Source organism: Bison bison, unplaced genomic scaffold (assembly GCF_000754665.1).
Source record: "Bison bison bison isolate TAMUID 2011002044 unplaced genomic scaffold, Bison_UMD1.0 scf7180017864039, whole genome shotgun sequence".
NCBI classification, from domain to species: domain Eukaryota; kingdom Metazoa; phylum Chordata; class Mammalia; order Artiodactyla; family Bovidae; genus Bison; species Bison bison.
Genome location: NW_011494611.1, coordinates 2,991,592 through 3,011,641, shown reverse-complemented (window position 1 = coordinate 3,011,641; position 20,050 = coordinate 2,991,592). Strand labels below are relative to the sequence as shown.

General features: G+C 51.2%; 1 protein-coding gene across 1 annotated transcript in view; it reads left to right on the top strand.

Annotated features, from left to right (window-relative positions):
- Positions 1 to 20,050, top strand: part of ZNF618 (zinc finger protein 618) — a 123,669-nt gene that overhangs the window by 75,958 nt on the left and 27,661 nt on the right. Inside the window, exons 9-14 of the mRNA XM_010835192.1 lie at positions 1,659 to 1,754; positions 2,258 to 2,347; positions 11,505 to 11,744; positions 15,483 to 15,566; positions 17,626 to 17,670; positions 18,575 to 18,652. Of these exons, the coding sequence (XP_010833494.1) occupies positions 1,659 to 1,754; positions 2,258 to 2,347; positions 11,505 to 11,744; positions 15,483 to 15,566; positions 17,626 to 17,670; positions 18,575 to 18,652 (633 nt within the window). The remainder of the gene's footprint in view (positions 1 to 1,658; positions 1,755 to 2,257; positions 2,348 to 11,504; positions 11,745 to 15,482; positions 15,567 to 17,625; positions 17,671 to 18,574; positions 18,653 to 20,050) is intronic.

Below are 20,050 nucleotides of genomic sequence, written 5' to 3'. Positions count from 1 at the left end.
GGAAGGCTGCAGTTCATGGGGTCGCTAGGAGTCGGACACGACTGAGCGACTTCACTTTCACTTTTCACTGTCATGCATTGGAGAAGGAAATGGCAACCCGCTCCAGTGTTCTTGCCTGGAGAATCCCAGGGACGGGGGAGCCTGGTGGGCTGCCATCTATGGGGTTGCACAGAGTCAGACATGACTGAAGTGACTTAGCAGCAGCAGCGTGGCTCAAAGGTAAAGAATCCACCTGCCAAGGCGGGGACTCAGGTTCAATCCCTGGATCGGGAAGATCCCCTGGAGAAGGAAATGGCAACCCACTCCAGTATTCTTGCCTGGGAAATCCCATGGACAGAGGAGCCTGGTGGGCTACAGTCCATTAGGTCACGAAAGAGTCGGACATGACTTAGTGACTAAGCAGCAGCAGCAGTGTTAGAAAATTGTGTGATATTAATAAAGGATCCGGTTCACAGTGGAGGTTTTGATCTTATGAGCCTGTCTGCATCAAACAACATTATATCTAATATACAAAATAATTTTAGAAACACAATCAAATGGAAAAATTGATCACAACACTTAGTCTTTGACAGAGCGAGAAGAGAAACAAGATTATATAGAGTCTGAATAAGACAATTAATAACAGTTGATCTAACAACTTAAAAGCCTACAAAGAGCAAATAATATATCTTTCCCAGTGTTGGTGATTCAGTTACAAAAATTATTTAGCTACTAAAATTTTTAAAGCTTCTGTATGCCAAGAAAAAAATGTAAACAGACTAAGAAACCAATGAAGAAAAAATACATGTAACTTATAGAACAAAATGGTGACGTCCTTAATCTATAGAGTTCTTAGCGATTTTAACAAGGTAAACATGCCTATAGAAACATTGACTGTAAATTCAAATAGGAAAGCCAAAGAAGAAAAACCGTAGTTCATTAATCCTGAAAAATAGCTTCCTGAGAACTCAGAGAAATGGAAAATAAAATCAGCAGTGCAATATATTTCTCCCTCTCAGGCACACTAAGAAGATGATAGTACTTAACTCTGGAAACAGTCATTTTCATATTTTTCTTATTGGGATGAAAATTGACCCAACCTTTCAATAAGTAGTTGGTGCTTTGGTGATCAAAAGCCTTAAAAACACACACCCTTAATTTATCCTGAAGAAGTATTGTGCACAGATTATGAGGGATAATCTTTATTTTGCAGTGATGTGCAAAAATAATGAGCAGATATGCAAAAATTTCTACGAGGATGGAGATCGCAGCATTTTTTTTATAAGGAAGGAATTTTGAAACAATCTCTGTGTCCTCTGGCTTAGGAGACTGGCTCAGCAAATTTCAAAGTCCAGTGGGAACCAGGCAGCCAGTAAATGTAATGGAGATCAATGCTTATTGATTTGAGCAAGATGTCCACAAAATATTGTCCATTGAATGTGCCAGGTTACCAAGAGCATATAGATCAGGGCCGGTTAATTCAAGGCCCGTAGAAGACTGACGGCTGATGTCACTGAGAGATGAGATGGGAGTGAGAGGCCGGATCTAGGGCAAGTGGCCAGGTGAACGCTCCACCCCATGGGGTACCTGCTACTTTGGGGGATTATAGATGATTGAAGTTTCTCTTATATTTAAAATTTTGTATTTGTATTTATCAGTATTTTATAATTTTCCCCCAGTGAACAATATTACATCAGAAATTTTTAAGAAGAAAGAAGTTAGGCAGTGCCAAAAGAGAGGTAAAGATGAAGTCCGGTGGGACCCGAGAGGAAGAGGTGACCCCTTCTGCCAGGGGGTGGGGGGTGTTTGGGGGCAGGGAACGTCCTGGAGATGAGGGAGCCCAGGTGTGGCTGTTGCAGAGGGCAAGGCTTGAACAGGGGGTGATGAAGAGGTTAGCACTGGAGGGCAGTCAGTTCACCACACATTTCCTGAGCACCGGGGTCTGGGGGTGGAGCAATGGAGGAGGACAGCGTGTGCCAGGTACTGTTCTAAGCATGTGACACACAAATTTAATCCTCACAGCAACCCTATAAGGTGGGCCTATTGTTATCCCCATTTTGCAGATAGGAAAACTGAGGCTCAGAGAGGTTAAGAGATTTGCCTAAAGTTGCACAGCTTGAAATAGAGGAATTGGGATTTGAACCCAGGCAGTCTGACTCAAAGGGGCTGCTGATTCTACCTGGTGGTCCCAGAATGAGGAGTCTGGGGGGAGGGAGCACACTGCTGCTTCTGGATGGGAACCAGGCACCCATTCCCACACTTCTCTCTTCTTGGACAGAAACCGGCAATTACACCTGTGAATTCTGCGGAAAACAGTACAAGTACTACACGCCCTACCAGGAGCACGTGGCCTTACACGCCCCCATCAGTGAGTACCTTCTCTGCTTGGGGGAGGGGCGAGCCAGCCACAGGCTGAGGCTCTGGAGTTTTGCCAGGGGAGGGCGAAAGCAAGGATCAACTTGTGCTGGTGGGCCAGTCTCTCGGTATCCGGGTCCGACCTGGAGCCACCTGCCTGCAGGAGCTGGAAAAGTCCCACCCTTAAGCTAGGAAAGCCTGAGACCTCTCCCGAAGGTCTCAGAGGCCTGGGGCCCACGGGGATCTGGGCTGCGGAAGGGTGGGCATCACTTGCCCGAGTCCTCAGGGGCCTTGTCCTCACCTCGTGTTTGTTGTTCAGTTGCTAAGTCGTGTCCGACTCTCTGCACCCCATGAACTGCAGCACGCGGACTTCCCTGTCCTTCACTTTCTCCCGGAGTTTGCTCACACTCATGTCCCTTGAGTCAGTGATGCCATCTTCTAAGCACCGGCACATCATGTGGTTCCTGAGTCCCCACCTCTGAAGCCAGCACCTTCAGTCTGAACCAATGCAGGGCCTAAATGCAGGCTAGAGCATGGTTGGCCAGATGAGACAGCTTTGTCCTTGGAGGTAGGAAGGGTGTGAAGTCAGAAGGAGTGCCAGGCCAGGCCTCAGAAGCCCCGGGTATCAGTTCCAGTGGGGTCACAGGCTTGTGTGTGGCCTTGGGCAGGCCCCATCCTGCCTCTGGCCCCCAATCCCCACCTCCTCCCCTGGCCTGGAAGAGAAAGTGTTCTAAGGACCCCTACCACAGGGACATCCTGGCTTTCCATTCCGATTTGCCAGCTTCCTTACTGGGTGTCAGAGGTGCTATATCCTTAGATCCCTAAGTAGATGAGCCCTCAGTTCTCAACCAGAGTCCTGATAGGGTGGGGCTTAACCAGAATTGCAGGGCAGTAGGGGGGAATGTTTACGAGGTCTTTGGGAGTATCTCTGCTTTTGTTTGTCCCAACAGAGCTGTGGGGATCTCCCTCCACAGTCAGTGGGTGGAAAGATTTCAGGAAGGGGGAGGGATTGTGCAAGGTCATCAGGGTTCAAGGTGTCCACAGTGTGGGAGGCCCGACCCTCCTTGAGCCCTGATATTGGCACAGGCACGTGACCCCCTGAGGGCCTTCAGGTGGGCAGGGAGAGGTGTTCAGAGCCCCTGAAGGTGGTGGAGCCAGCTTCCCTAAGATTCTTGTCTTGCTTGGCCCCTGACTGCTGCGTGACCTTTGAGTCTGTCACTTCCCTTCTCTGCGCTCAAGTTTCCCTCCTGTGGGAGCTCTCAAGGTCTCTTCAGCCAAGGAGCCTGGGTTCAAGTCATCTCTTCCTTAGGGAGACCCTCAGGCAGGCGTCTGCAGTGGCCCAACTAGAGGAACATGTCCCACCACCCGGGCTAAGGATGTGTGGGTTGCCTGGCAAGGTCCTGCGAGTGGGGGAAAGAGGACCCAGTTTCCGCTTGGTGGGCACTGACCCACCCATTTTGCCCATTTGTGTTGCTGCTGCTGAGACATCAGGGCTGTGGCTTGAGCGCCACCACTCAGAGCCTTCTGAGGTCCCCGCTTTCCATGGGCGGGGAAAGGGGCCGCTGTCCACGGACGCCTGCTTACCTGCGCTCTCCTGGGCGCACTTACAGTTACTCACCCAAAGTGCACTTCCGGTGCTGGTAGTTACAAAGCCAGCCTGCCCCTTGGGTGTCAGCCTTTGGAGGACCCTGTTTCTTCTCTTTCCCCCAAATGACTCTTGGAACAAGTTGAATAAGATCATGGAGTTAATAAGAAGAAGGACTTGGCTTTGAGCCCTGACAAGCAACCTCCAGGCCCATACTTGTAACTAGGAAGTTCCTCTGCATCACGTGTCGGGTGGTACGATGGGCACGGGTACTTCATCTGTTCCCTGATTCTTTTCCCTCGAACATCCAGGTACTTCTGTCCTGAAGGGCTGTCCTCTCTTTCTCCGTTCCTCATTTTGTTGTTCTGACCATTGTGGACTCTCTTTGTCTTTCTGCATCTGTTTGTTGAATGCATCTCTTTATTGCTGAAGTCCAGAGACTCTAGGATCATCTGTGTTTAAAATACAGAGTGAGAGATTTAGGCTAAATGCAACAGAGGACTAATTCTTAAATCTGACCAAGAAGTAGCCCCTCCAGTGGCCTTTGGATCTAGTGATTTGTATGTCCATAGGTTCTGTGTGGAATTGGAGGCTGTACTTGATGGCTTCATCAAGGGTAACCAGGGCCAGGCCTTGAGAGCCCCTGGGTCTGGTGAGGGCATCCAGAGGGATGTTGGCTGACTGTGGGTGGAAGAAGATTCATACATGTTGTTATATCAGTTCTTTTTTTTTTTTACTTCTTAGCAATATTGTTGTATGAAAATACCAGTTTGTTTAGCCATTTGCTTGTTCATTTGAGTTGTTTCCAGCTTTAGACAATTACGAATAAAGCTGCTATGGAAATGCTTGTACCAGGCTTTCCGTGGACATACGTGTTCATTTCTCTTGGATAAATTCCAGTGAGTAGAATTGACAGGTCATAGGGGAGAGCGTGTTTACCTTTTTAAAAACTGACAAACCATTTCCCAAGATGGCTATAGCACCTTACACTCCCACGAGCCGTGGATGGGAGTTCCACTTGCTACGAATTCTTGCCAACATTCGGTGGTAGGAAGCAATTTAATTCGAGCTAGTCTGGTGAGTGTGTAGAGGTATTTCACTGTGGTGTTAATTTGTGTTTTCTTGATGACTAATGATGTTGAGCGCTTTTTCATTTGCTTGTTGGCCATTTGTATATTTTACTTTGGGAACCGTTGCAGTCTTTTGACCATTTTTTTGGTTGGGTTGTTTTTATTGTTAAATTATGCCAGTTCTCTTTTTTTTTTTTTTTACCATGCCACACACTCCATGGCATATGGGATCTTAGTTCCCCTGGGGGATTGAACCCATGACCCCTACATTGGAAGCTGGAAGTCTTAACTATTGGACCAGCAAGGAGGTCCCTAGGAGTTCTTTATATATTCTAGATCCAGGTTCTTTATCATATATATATATGTATATTTTGTTGTTCCGTCACTCAGTCGTGTCTGACTCTGTGTCCCATGGACTGCAGTATGCCAGGCTTCCCTGCCCTTCAGCATCTCCTGGAACTTGCTCAAACTCATGTCCATTGAGTCAGTGATGCCATCCAACCATCTCGTCCTCTGTCATCTCCTTCTCCTCCCGCCTTCAATCTTTCCCAGCATCAGGGTCTTTTGTAATGAATTGGCTCTTTGCATCAGGTGACCAAAGTATTGGAAATTCAGCTTGAGCATCAATCCTTCCAGTGAATATTCAGGGTTGATTTCTTTTAGGATTGACTCATTTGATCTCCTTGCAGTCCAAGGGACTCTCAAGACTCTCCTTCAACACCACAGTTCAAAAGCATTGGTTCTTTGGCTCTCAGCCTTTATGTTCCAGCTCTCACATCCATACATGACCACTGGAAAAGCTGAAGCTTTGAGTATATATATATAATGAACATTTTCTGTTAGTCTTTGGTGTGACTGTTGATTTTCATTCAGGGTCTTTTGATGAGCAGCTGTTTTTCATTTTTAATGATCTAATTTATCAATTTTTTATGACCAGTGTTTTCTCAGTTCTACTCAGGATATCCTTGTCTACCTCGGTAGTGAAGATATTCTCCTTTATTATATTTTAGAAGCTTTCTACTATCAACTTCTGCATTTTAGTCTGATCCATTTCAAGTTAATTTTTGTGAATGATGAGAGATATGATTTGAGATTAACTTTGTACCATATGGATATCTGGTTGTTTCAACACCATTTGTTGAAAAGAGTGTCCTTTATATATTACATAACATTGGGACCTTTGTTGAAAATCAGTTTAATACATGAGTAAGTGTGAGTTTATTTCTGTTCCATTGAGCTGTTTGGCTGTGTTTATGCCAACATGGTCTTATTTACTCTAAGTCTTAGATCAGGTACTTCCAGTTTTTCAACTTTGTGTATTTTTAAGAAACAAGGAACTTTGCCTTGCAATATAAATATTAGTCTTCTTGCCAATTGCTACAACAAAATTACCTCTTGGATTTTGTTTAGGATTATGCTGAATCTATGGACCAATCTGGGGAGAATAGACCTCATAATATTCGATCTTCCAATTCATGAACATAGTGTGTCTCTGCATTGGTTTAGGTCTGTTTAAATTTCTCTTAGCAATAATTTGTATTTTCAGAGTAGAGGTCTTGCACATATTTCATTAAGTTATATCTAAGTTTTTTATGGTTTTTTCTATGCTACTGTGGTTTTTTTTATTTTCAGTTTTGTTGCTATTACATACAAACAATTTTTATATATTGAATTTGTATCCTATAATTTTGTTAACTTCACCTACTAGTTCTGTTAGCTTTTTTGTAAATTTCTTGATATTTTTCTTGTACATACTCATGTCATCTACTAATAAAGACTGCTGTACATCTTTTTTTCTAATCTGTATTCCTTTTATTATTCTTTCCTATTATGCTGATTAGGACCTTCCAGTTAGCTGTTGAATAAATGAAATGAGTGTATGTCTTTGCCTGGTTCCTAATCATAGGGTTCAGGTTTTCATCATTGAATCTGATCATTTTCATCATTAAGCACTGTATTAGCTGAAATAGGTTTTCATAGATACCTCTTTATCTGTTAAGAAAGTTACCTTCTATTTCTAGTTTATGAAAGTTTTTGTCATAAATTGGTGTTACGTGTTTTTTCTACATCTGTTGAGCTGATCCTATGATTCTTATCTTTTATTCTGATAATGTGGTCAATTACATGGATTGATTTTTTTTTTAAGTTATCATCCCTGTTCTTTATTAAAATACATTGATTATCAGAAAACCATGGAATGAACTAAAAAACATTACAGAATTGGAATGCTGCTTCTCCAGAAGAATGACTTCTGTTTTTAAGCTTCTTTTTCTTGGAAAGGCATCTAAACTACTCTGAGACCTAGGGTAGCTTGTAGAGCTAATCTGTTATCAAGCATGTGTTTTCTGATTACTTCTATCTAAAATTCCCTAGGGTTGTACCTGGCTTTTACTGTCATTGCCAACACTGACCCTTCAACGCTGGGAAACTGCAGTTCTAGGATTAGGAGAGTGCCCCAGATTCAGTCACTGGTCCATTAATCATGGTCATAATCAAGAAAGTAAATATTTCTGGTGTTTTGAAGACACCAGAGGTGTTAATATGTCATCATCCAATAAAGTACCTTATTTAAAGGAAGTAATTTGTTCTGTGTGCGCGTCCATGAAACCATCACCACAGTCAAGATGGTGGACATGCCCATCACCCCCGGAAGTTCCCTCGTGCCCTCTTATATAGCCCCTCGCTCACCTCTTCTCTCTTTCCGGCAAGCACTCCGCTGCTTCCGCCCATCACCCCCGGAAGTTCCCTCGTGCCCTCTTACAGCCCCTCGCTCACCTCTTCTCTCTTTCCAGGCAAGCACTGCTCTGCTTCCACCCATCACCCCCGGAAGTTCCCTCGTGCCCTCTTATAGCCCCTCACTCACCTCTTCTCTCTTTCCGGCAAGCGCTGCTCTGCTTCCTGTTATTACAGATCAGGTTACGCGTGTTCTGCAGTGGTGGCTTAGTCGCTCAGTTGCGTCCAGCTCTTGCGACCCCATGGGCTGTTGCCTGTCCATGGGATTTTTCCAGGCAAGAATACTGGAGTGGGTTGCCATTTCCTTCCAGGGGATCTTCTCGACCCAGGGATCAAACCCTTGTCTCTTACATCTCCTGCATCGCAGGTGGATTCTTTTACCGACTGAGCCACCAGGGAAGACGGCCCATAACATTTTCTAGAATCTTGCAAGTACGGAATCTTTTCTACTATGTGTGGTGGGGTCTGGCTTCTTTTGTTTAGAGACTCATCCATGTTTAAATGTATCAGTAGTTCATTCCTTTTGATTGAGGAATAGCAGTGCTCCGTTGTCTAGATACGGACACCACGTTGCCTTCATCTGTTTATTTAGGAATTGACATTTAGCTTGTTTCCAGTTTGGAGCTAATACAATTAAAGCTGCTGTGAATGTGTCTTACTATGGACAAATGCTTTCATTTCTCTTGTATAAGTACCTAGTCTGGATCATATGATAGGTGTATGTTTAACTTTTAAGGAACAGTCAGACACTGTGCCATTTTGCATTTCAACCAGCAGTGTACTTTACTTCTCTTGTAATCAGTTCAGTTCAGTATCTCCGTCATGTCTGACTGTGACCCCATGGACTGCAGCACGCTAGGCTTCCCTGTTCATCACCAACTCCCAGAGCTTGCTCAGACGCATGTCCATTGAGTCGGTGATGCCATCTAACCATCTCATCTCATCACTCTTGTAATGTCCTTGTCTTGATTGGGTTTTAGAGTAATGCTGGCCTCATAAAGTGAGTTGGGAAGAGCATTCCCTGAGTATAGTGTCAATTAGGTTAAGTTGGTTAATAATGTTGTTCAAATCTCTTATTTTGGCACTTCCTGTGTGTCAGGGAATGAGCCCTGGTTGGACCAAACTGGTGGAGTCCCTCCCTCACAGAACATACAGGATAATAATCGGGGGAAGAGACATTGGTTGAAAGATCACACCATGTGTCTCCATTGGTGGTGGTCAGATCTTAGAAGGGAAGAGGAGAGGGGGACTGAAGATACATGACCAAGTAGGGCATGAGGGAGGGCTTCCGACGGAAGTGATGCTTAGGTGGAGCTATGTAGGGCCGGAAGTAGTGATCCAGGCAGAAACGAGGGAAGAACATTCTAGGCAGAGGGAACAGCATAAGCAAAGGCCATGAAGCTTGGAAGATTGAGGGGGCAGGAAGTGGGCAGGTCCTAGGCCAAAGCAAGCAGGTGATGCCCTAGGGTTCATTGTAGCAAGTGTTTCTGGGTGTCGTGAGCTCCCTGCTTCAGGGGAGCAGGGGCGCTCGCACATGGATGCCAGGGTTTTGACAGCAAGATCGAAGACCATGAGATCTGACCCAGAGGGTCTCCTAGAAACCATTCTGCATGTGGAGATGGGGCCTAAGACGGGAAGCAGTGTGCTCTGCTCTTTGCTCAAGAATTCTCTGTCCCTTGCGCAAAGGTGCCCAGAGTATGTGTTAGTGCCTAAGGGGACCACGTGGTCTTGCTCAAAGGCTTCCGTGGGAAGCTGGCAGCACTGGGCTGCGTCCCATCTTGGCCCTGACTTTCTGTGTGGCCCTAAACTTATTAACCATTCTGGGCCTTGATTTCTTTAATCCTAAAAAAATACCATTAATACCTGTTTACATTTGAAGAGTAGTTTATTCAAGGTGCTTCTGTGACTTGTGTGGATTCTCGTTAAATCCCCGTGAGGTTGGTAGTGCAGAAATGGGTGTCCCACTTTTATCGGCGGAGTTGAGGTAGGGAAACTGAGGCCAAGACCATGGAGGTCAGAGGTGACTGACCTGAAATTCAAAGGTGGGCTGGGCTCACAGCACACTCAGTGCTGGTTCCATTATAGAGGACCACGAGCTGTGGTCCCCAAACTGTGCTTCAGGGAGGTGGGGGAGAAATCAGAGATGGGACACTGGACATCTCCCTCAAGGTTGATGTGTAGATTTATTCTGTAGCCAAAAAAAAAAATCGGGAAGTGTGAGATGAGCCGCCTTCCAGTTGGATTCAGGACCTTCAAGTTCCTTTTCTCTGGAAGGAAAGGAGGAAAGAGAGGACCTGTGTAGGTGTCCTTCCCCACTTGCCCCTCTCCAGGTCCTGATTGAGAAAGTAAGAATCCAGACGTGGGGCAGGGGCTTGGGGAGAGAGTACTGGAGGACAATCGTGTTCTCCACAGTCTGAGCCTGGGGGGTTTCTTTCCGAGTTCAGCGGGGCAGGTGAGTTCTTGCTTAGGGGCCATGACTGAAGGACTCCCCACCCGCAGCTCTTGGCATCCGGCCACTGCTGTGCTCGGAAGGCAGTGACTCCGCAAAGGGCCGGGGGGGCAGCCTGAGTCCTGTGAGCGACCTCAGGGCCTTGAGTCCTGTGCAGCCTTGAACCTGGCCCTGCCTCCTGCTTCTCCAGACCTGCGCTTCACCTCCAGCCAGGGATGGGCAGAGGTGGAGGAACAGAGAGCGTCCATTTGCTCTTTGGCAGTGAAAGCAGCGAGCGCAGCATCTGTGCCCAGGGTGGGCACTGCCCTGGGAGCGGGGGTAAGGAGGCCTCTCCTCTCCCCTGAGGCAGGCTACAGGGCAGGGTCCTTCTCAGGCCCCAGCCAGGCTCTGTGGCAAGGTGGTGCCCTCGAGATGTTCCCACTGCTGTGGGCCCTGTGGCCCCGGTCAGCACCAGAGGGGTCCCTTCTCTTGCCGCCTGATCTGCTCTCACCCTCAGCGACAGTTGCAGTGGACTAAAGCCACTGCCTCCCCTCTTGGTTTGGAGGTGGCACTGTGGTCGCATTCGGGGCTTGCCAGCGCTAGTAACCATGTCTCCGGACCGTGTGAAGGAGGCAGAGTGCTGCCACCCGAGACCACCAGAGCTGGGGACCACCTGAGGGTCAGCCCCCCAACACACCCCTGCCCTCAGTAAGCCCAGCTTCTGCAAAGGATGCCAGCCAGGGAGGTAGGGGATCTGGGAATCGGCGACACAAGCTGCCCTTCAAGGAGCTGCTGCACTTAAGCATCGGTTGTCGGGTTGAGCGCTGACCCCTGAGAGCACCCACCCCAGGCAGTGTCCAGGAGCACCACCAGCCCCTGCCCCTGAGACCACGGGGTGACAGCTGCCCCCTGCTCATCCCTTCCCCCAACCCCGCCTCGCCCCAGCCAGCCGGCCCTGCTAGCCTCTGCCTCTGTTGTCTGCTGTATCTGCTGAGCCAGCCTGCCTTAGAAAGAAAAGAGGCTTAGGGACCTACATTTTAGAAAGTGCATTTGACCCTGGGTTGACTCATCCATGCCCCAAGCATGGGTCCCAGAGCGAGTTCTTAGACACTCAGAGCCTGGACTGTTCAAGGGTTATGGATGACCCACCCTGTGGACTGGTCAGTGGCCTCCAGGTAATGGTGAGTGTAAGCTGGCGATCAGGTTTCGCTCAGGGAGAAGCCGGAGAAGGTTCTAGACTCCCAGACTTTCTTGGGCTCCAGGTGGTAGCCAGAGAGGAGTTTCGACCCTCGAGCGTAGGGGTCTGTGGCCCAGCTCCAAGGGCCCTCGGCAACTGAGAGCGTGACCCTCTCAGGTACCGCCCCCGGGTGGGAGCCACCGGACGATCCAGACACAGGCTCTGAGTGTTCGCATCCAGAGGTCTCCCCGTCTCCACGCTTCGTGGCAGCGAAGACCCAGACGAACCAGTCGGGGAAAAAGGCTCCGGCCTCCGTGGTCCGATGCTCCACCCTCTTACACCGCACCCCTCCAGCCACCCAAACCCAGACGTTCCGCACTCCAAACTCGGGATCTCCAGCAAGCAAGGCGACCGCAGGTACCAATGGCCTCTGTTCCCTTCACGCTGCCTCCGCTCCCCGCCCCTCTCCCCCGGCCTGCCACAGCTGTGCCCGCGGTCATTGTTCCCTTGCAAGAGCGAGGGTGGAGGGCCCGTGGCTCTCTGGGACGGATCTGGGTCCCTGCTCTGCCTCCTGCTGGCTCTGTGATTCTGACGAGCCACCTAGCCTCTCTGAGTCTGGGTTTCCTTACCCTAAGTCAGAGGGTTGTACAAGATGGTTTGCAAACTAATTTTTGTAAGCAGAAGAGTGTTTTTCGTAAGTCATGGCCTACGGGGTTTTAAATTTTTTTTAATTATTTGCTAACTTTTGTACGTTAGATGTTCTTGTGAAACTTGATTTCTCACTGACATGGAAAAGTCAGATCTGGCAGTCCTGGGCTCACTTTCCTGCAGGGCAGCCAGTTGCCTTGAGGCTGAGTCCCAGAGCGCGTGCTCTCCAGTTTTCCACAGTCCCCCCCACTCCCTCCCGCCTCCCCAGCACAATGGCCATGTGGCAGGCGCCATTTCTCGTTGTGATCATGCTGTTGTCTGTCTCGCATCCCGCCCAGTTCATCCATTTACCTCACCTGCCTGGAACTCCTTGGCATGAGTTTGCACCTCCTCCCCCATCTTTCAGAAAACCCAATTGAAAGACTCATTTCTCTGAAGAGCTGCTCTGCATGAGGAAGAGTGGTTCACTGGGAGCTCTGCTCTCCTGGCCTCTCTCTACCGGGTACTACTCGTGAAACCCCTCTCTGAATCATAGCCTAGTAGGAAGCCAATGGATGTCTGCTCCAGTGTTGTCTGAGTCTATGCAGGAAGGGCCCAGACTGCAGAAGGGTGAGCAGGCAGTGAATGGCACACCCCAACCGTTTCTTACCAGTCATCAGGGAAAACTGCTGAGACACACTGTATCCTGAGAACCGGGAATCCTGATTCATGCCTGGATGGAAGGAGCCTTGGGCCACCTGCCTAGATATGTGGCATGTAGGATGGAGTGGTGGCATAGTCCTTCTGGGACTTCGGGCCTTTCAGGTCACCCATGAAATGTACAAGCAAGTAAATGGAGAGCTCGCTTACATGAGTCAGGAGGCTGGACCGGAGACAGCCGAGGAATGAGCTGTGCTGTTCTATTCTGGTTCAGAGGGCTAATCAGGAGCAAGGATGTGGTTCTTAAAAATGTACATCTCCACATTGGCAGGGGGGGTCTTTACCATTAGCACCACCTGGGGAGCCCCCCGCCCCCCGCAAATTTTGAAGCTATGCTTATGTGCTTACATCTCCCGAAAGGAGAGTAAGTAATCAGCCTTGAAGGTAATGGTTTTCAGGTACTGTGTAGAGAAGAGCTGGGGTTTGGCAGCAGTAGTCATAAATGAGTTAAACAGGCTGGTCATCACAGACTTACTAATGGTAGATACCAGCTCAACTAAGGATCATGGCTTTCATATCTTGCTTTTACTCTTGATCTTGTGGCTGGGAGTTTTTGTACCTGCAGTTTCTGCAGAGAACTGCCTATAGGCTTTGTGTGGTTTGTGGCAGCTCTTGGAACCCAGGGTCGCCATGGAAGCTTCCAGGGAGCCATGAGGCTTGCCTCTGGCTGCCTTTATGTGACTGACGTACAAGACTTGTGGTGGGTGTCACACGTGGGTTACCAGCTGCACAGGACGTGAGCTACAGCCCGGCATGTTGAAGCTGGAAGTGACCACTGCAACTCTCATGCTAGAACAAGACAGGTGGCCCCTCCCATGCCTGTGTGTGTACCTGCGTGGGGATGTCCCCTGCAAAAGCACTCAGTGATTTCCAGGCATAGGTGCCCATAGCAGGAATAGCTGATCAAAATCTGCATCATCAGCTGAGCCATAGGAGATTGATTATAATAGTTTGTAACCTCAGTTGTGCTAAATGCTACCGATATATTGGTCAGGCTGCATGAAAATCCTCCACAGGTGGGTAACCATTCCCTGCATACATGAGAAGGTGGGGAAAGGAGTCACTCCCCTGGCCCAGACCTTTTTAAAGAGGAAGGCTGTGTCCCGGAAATGAAATCTCCTTATTCTACCATCTTCGGGGGTTAGGAACGTAGCCCCAGGAAATCGACAGCCTCACTTTCTCTGGGTTTTCACCTGTAAAATGGGAGTGACAGCGTGATCTCACAGAGCTCTTGGAGGGTTAAGGGGAGACCATGAACATAAAGCATGTGGATCAGTGCCTGGCTCATAGCAGGCCCTTTTCCCTAGATAAAGAATCGAGGGGCTTGCTTTGCCGATTTACAGATGGTATCTTGAAGCAGGCAGGTGTGTAGCTCTCAGCCCAGGCATTTTACAGACAATTTGGAAGAGAGGGTCTTGCCTACGATGTTCTTGACAGCCTCTGGAAAAAGGAAGCTGCATCAGAGGGCATTGTCAGGGTCAGGCACAGGGGAATTGAGTGGGGCCTGTAGGAGCCATCTCTGGCTTTCTTTCCCATCACCCCAGTGATTGTCTGGAACACTGGCCCCCAACAGTCTGAGCACTTGCCTTCCTGGTGTTGGGCGGCCTGGGGACAATGACGCTTCCCACAGTGGGTTCCCAGGATTACCATCTTTGAGAGATACTAAGAAATCTCATATTTCTACTTTTTTCCTGTATTTTTTTTGGCTGTATATGGGATCTTAGTTCCCCGACTAGGGGTTGAATCCATGCTCCCTGCATTGGAAGCGAAGACTCTTTAACAATTAGACCACCAGGAAGGTCCCTCATATTTTTTAAATGGGTTTCAGTTGCCAATTATGTTTGAGAAGGTTGGGTTTTAGACAAAGCTAGACAGGTCTCTCTCTGGTCGAACTTCTCAGAGCCTTTGCTGTCCTCACCCGAGTTGTTGGTCAGATGTTCGTCCCAAACTGACTTGCTCCCAGAAGCCTTTGCCCCCTGGCGCCTCCAGTGTCCCTGATGAGCGGCTTGGAAACGCCGCGGCCGCTCAGACACCCTCTCAGTGCCTCCTGCGGGTGGGGGATGGGTGCGAGTTGCTGTTCCCCACCTGGTTGGGCCCTGTCTCTGACTCCAGCATTCACAGGGAGTTACGGGAGCCACTCAGGAAGGCGCCCCTTGTCCGTGGGGACACCCCAGAAATCACTCAGGGAGCCAGTCCCTTTCCCTGGGTGAACCCTGACCAGACAGACCTCACCTGGTCACTGGCCTCCCCGGTTTGGGGCTGTCCCGGCTCTGCCTGTCACGACTTCTCTGCCACCCAGGGGCCCTGACAGCCACCAGGCCCTCCTGCTCTGCCTGAGCCACCGCCAGAAAGCAGTCTGTCACCCTCCCCGCTCTCTGGTGGGTCCACATCACGTAGATGTCACCTGTGACTCCCCAGGGGCCAGAGACGGGAGACCCTGGCCCATTCGCCATCTGTTCCATCAGCTTTACCTCATGTGCGTGCCTACATCCCACGTATACCCCACAGTGCCTGGACCTCCACCCACCCTGGGCACTCCTGGGGGGTCTCCTGGGGTCCCGAGGCGGTGTTAGGCAATTCAGGTGAGCCTGAGAAGCTGGAAGTATGTGGTTTGGGGTTCTGGAGCCCCTCACTGTGCTGGTTCCCAAGCATAAGGCCTCAGGCAACTCACCCAGCCCAGGGTCTGGGGCAGGTCCCATGTCCCTGGCCTCCGAGCCGCCCCCTCTCTGGCATGCCCCCTCTCTGGACCTGGTACTGACCAGTCACTGTGGTTTTTTTTTTTCTTGCTCTCTCCCCTCCCCTACCCAGCAGAAAGCGCTTTCAGTCGGCGGGTAGAAGGCAAAGCACAAAACCACTTTGAAGAGACGAATAGCAGTTCCCAAAACTCCAGCGGTGAGTTGGTGAGCGGTGTGCCCCGGGACTGCCGTCCCATGCTCTGGGATCTTTGTGGTCTGTGCTGGGCTAGGGTGTTGGGGGGAAGCTGGGGGCAGAGAATTAGAAGGCAGCCAGGGCCAGGCAGAAGTGGAGGGTCCCTTTCTTCCAGGCACGTCCCTCTAGGTCCCAAGAGCATCTTGGGGACTATGGCTCCTCTTTGTCTTTGCATGGAGAGAGCAACTCCCCTGTCTCCACAGCCTGTGATACTGACCTGGATGGCCCCCTTGGAGCCATTGCTGTGTTTATAGGGTGAGCGCTGCAGCCACTTTTCCCAGGAGAAGCAAAGTGGGTGCAGTGGACAGAGCTGTGGCCCAAGAGCCAGAGGCCCCATGTTCTGGCCCCTCTTTGGACCTGGGAACATCCAGAGGTTCCCTTCTAGCCCTTAACCAGCCCAAGTAGGTTTGCTTGAGGTTCCTGGTGGTGTTTTGGCGCCCCCTGGTGGCTGCCTCTTGCCAGACCCTGACAGAGCCGTAGCACCTTAGAACCGAGCGACCCTGAGGCCACTGTCCCCAGACAGACCTGGGGCAGCCTGGCAGAGCCATGAGCAATCACAATCAGCTTCTGTCTGAAAAAGGCACAGCAGGCTGGTCTGCACAGTGCCAGCCAAGGCTGAGTGTGAAAAGGATTCTATTCCGATACTTCCTTTACACTAAGGTAAGGCATCGCTCCCTTGCTTGCTCAAAGTTTTCACTCACCAGATTAGTTATTGGTCTGTGCTCAGCACTCTGCTGAGCCCTGACTGGGTGTGGACAAGTGATGAACACGACTTGACCGTGAGTCAGGGGCTTTATGAAACACGAGAAGCTCAGGCTTGCACATGGAGTCCTCCTCACAGTGCCCAGAGCTCCAGCTGAGGCTTGACCCCAGCTCCACCATCGACAAGCTGGTGGCTTGGGCTCGCCCCTTGTTTCTCCTCTGCTGTAGAGTGGAAATGGCACACATGTCCTTGTGGTGGGGGATCATTCAGTGGGGGCCCTGCAGAGACACACATCCACATGGTAGGCTGTTTGGGGGTGGTGGCGGGGGGGTTAAGTAAACCAAGTGATTTCATGAGTCAGTGCCCGAGGCAGGCAGTGAGGTGTGCCGTGGGGGCCCTGAGTATGTTGACATGGTCCTTTAAATTAGAGAGAACATCAGCTGTTCCAAACTGCTTCATCCTTTTGAAAACTGTAATGCCTCTCCGAAAGGTGGGCCTTAAAGAGACGGAGTGACTGGTCCAGGCCGTGCAGGGGATGAGCAGCAGAGCCGGGACCAAAACCCCAGTCTGCTGCTAGCCTTTGCTGTCAGCCAGCCAGGCCACAGCCCCTGCCTCTCCTTCCATCAGAGTCCATGTTCAGAATTGGGATGCTCCTGCTGGCAGCCACCATTTATTGAGCGCTTACTGTGTGCCTGGCACCTGTTCACAGCTGTATGTGTCTTACCTGTCTTCACCCTTGCCACACAGCCAGCGAGGGTCAGTGTTACTGTTATCCCTGCTTCTCGGATGAGGAAATCGAGGCTCAGGAGAGATCGATTGTCGCCCTGGGCCCCTAGCTTGTAAGTGGTGAAGCCAGGATTCCCCGGGGTAGTCTGTCTGCCCCATTCTGCTGTCCTCTGCCCGTGAGGCTCAGCTGACGATACCAAGAGGCATGGGTAGCTGCCAGCAGACATTTGGCAGGATGGAGACACACAAAGGGAAAGCGCAGCGCTCCCTTGGCTGCCCTGGTGTTTAGTATCAAACGTGTCCACCCCAGGTGCCCAGACCTAGCAGCCGTCCCAGCTCCCTGTCCTGAGATGGGCAGCTGCATGTGGGTATGTTCTCATGGTGTTCTGTGGGCGCACTGTGTGAGCTGGGGGTGTCCTGGAAGGATGGCCCTGCCCGATCTCGACCTGCCCACGCCCAGTCCCACCCGAGACACTGCCTCCCCCTCATCTGAGAGCCCATCTGGCTCACTGCTGCCCAAGACCAGAAATCGTGACAGTCAGCCCCGAGCACCAGAGCTGGAAGAGACTTAGCTAAACTGTTTCTCTTTTGCAGAAACTGCAAGTCCCCTGATTTCCAACCCTTTCCCTCTCCTACAGAGTAAGTGAGGGTCCCGTCGGGGGGCTGGAGAGGGTGAGACAGGGCAGGGAGTGAACTCAGCCCGCCACACACTCCAGACCCCTCCCAGGCAGAGCCGGCAGCTGGTGGAGGCAGGGGGCGGCCCAGCCCAGGTGGGTGGAGGAGTGTGGACAGCCTGCCTCTGCCACCCCCAGCCCTGCAGAAGCAAGGCCTCCCCTTCCTGCCCACGGGGCTGGCCTCACGACGCCGCTCCCAAGCCCCACCTCCGCCGTCATCCTGCTCTTTTCCTTACTCATCTTTGCTCTCTTCCCTTTTCCATCCGTGTCCCCTTGCCAGGCGCACAGAGATGAAAAGATAACAGGCCCTGCACACGAGCTCCCATTTTTATACGCGCTCATCGTTCCCACCGTCCGCCCTCTCCCCTCCTCTTCCCTGTCTCATCCCTGCTTCTCTGGCACGTTGCTGTTTCTCTGCTTCCCACCCTTTCTCTCGTCCCTTCCCTCCTTCTGTCCTTCCCTCCACGTCCATCGTCTTGTCTTTGGTTCATTCATACCTTCGTTCAGTCGTCCGCTCAGCAGACTGAGCCGTCTGTGTGCCTCCCCCAGCCGAGAGAGAGGGGCAGGCTGTGGAACCGAGAAGGTGCGGTCTCTGCCCTGTGTTGTCCCCAGCGCCCAGAACAGTGCCTGGCACACAGTGAGCCCTCGATAGGTGCCCCGTGGCTGCACCCGACGGCCTGTTACCTGCCGTCTTCCTCTCTCCGTCTCTCTTTCCTCCCCAGCCTCTCCCTCACTAGCTAGTGCCAGGGGAGCCCCGAGGGCACCGCCCCCTGTGTGTCTGGGTGCCCAGCTCCAGAGCTGCCCGCGGCCCTGCAGAAAGGCGCTGCGGTTCATGCAGCCCTTCAGACGGCCACTCTTTCTCCCCGCAGAGCCCTACACGTGCGGCGCCTGCGGGATCCAGTTCCAATTCTACAACAACCTGCTGGAGCACATGCAGTCTCACGCAGGTAAGGATCCTGCGGCCCCCCTCCCCTCCCTTCCTCCCACATCCTCCAAGGGGCAGGGCCAGCCGGGGGCCACGCCCCCAGGAGACAGTCACAGGACCTGGTCAGTCCTTGGTAACCCAGGGTAGTGTGGAGCTGAAGAAGCTTCCGGAAGCTGTGGTTTCTGCCTGGAGCCTGGTGGCCACATAGGTGCTGAGCAGGACAGAGACGTGGAGGTGTGTGGTTTGAGGTCCAGGGGAGCGGAGGTGGGGAGGGCAGTGGAGCTCAGCCCAGGGCAGCCTGGGGTGAACTCCATCGCTTTCAGGGGAAAACCCTGTCACACGAAGCAGCTGTCGTCAAACCTGAGGCTGCCTCAGTCACTAGGAGGGCTGGTGGAACCACGGGCTTCTAGGCTCCTCCCTGAACTTCAGACACCTGGGTCTGAGGTGGGGCCTGGACATGCATTATTGGCAGGTCCTCACGCCACGCACCCCCGGCTTGTCCAGGGGCCATGCTTTGAGAACCCCTGCCATAGAGGTAAAGAATCTGCCTGCAGTACAGGAGACCTAGGTTCAATCCCTGGGTCGGCAAGGTCCCCTGGAGAAGGAAATGGCAATTCTCTCCAACACTCTTGTCTGAAGAAGTCCGTGGACAGAGGAGCCTGGCAGGCTACAGTCCGTGGGGTTGCAAAGAGTCGGACGTGGCTGATCAACTTTTACTTTCACTTTCACTTCAGTGGCAAAGCTAGGAGTCTGCTTCTCCATCTGCCCAGCTTATGGTGTCAGCTCCCTCACTAGACCATCCGGCCTCCAATTTTAGGTTTTTATCATAGTAGCACTGATTTTTTATCTAGTCAGGGAGACACTCTTCACTGTAACAAGAAATCCCAAATTCTCGGTGCTTTGACATAACCACTTACCGTCTCAGCCCTAGCACAGCCTCATGCAGATGACCTTCCACGTGGCCACTCGGGGACCCAGACTCCTTCCTTCATGTGTCTGCATCTTCCTCTGGGTCGCAGAGTCCTCTTTCTCTGACTGGCGGGCACCCTTCCTTCTTTACCCGTTAGACCACAAATGACACACAGATGCTCCAGTGCCAGGGGAATTCTGGGAAGCACACCCAGAGCCCTGCCCAGGGGCAGCCCGACACTCCACGGAGGGAAACGGGAATGTGAGGGAAGCAGCTCGCTGACCCCACCGCCCCTCCTTCAGAGTGACCGTCTGGAGGCACTGGAGGTGATGTGAGAAAAGCCCTTGATGGTGGTTCAGTTCAGTTCAGTTCAGTTCAGTCGCTCAGTCGTGTCCGACTCTTTGCGACCCCATGAATCGCAGCACGCCAGGCCTCCCTGTCCATCACCAACTCCCGGAGTTCACTGAGACTCACGTCCGTCGAGTCGGTGATGCCATCCAGCCATCTCCA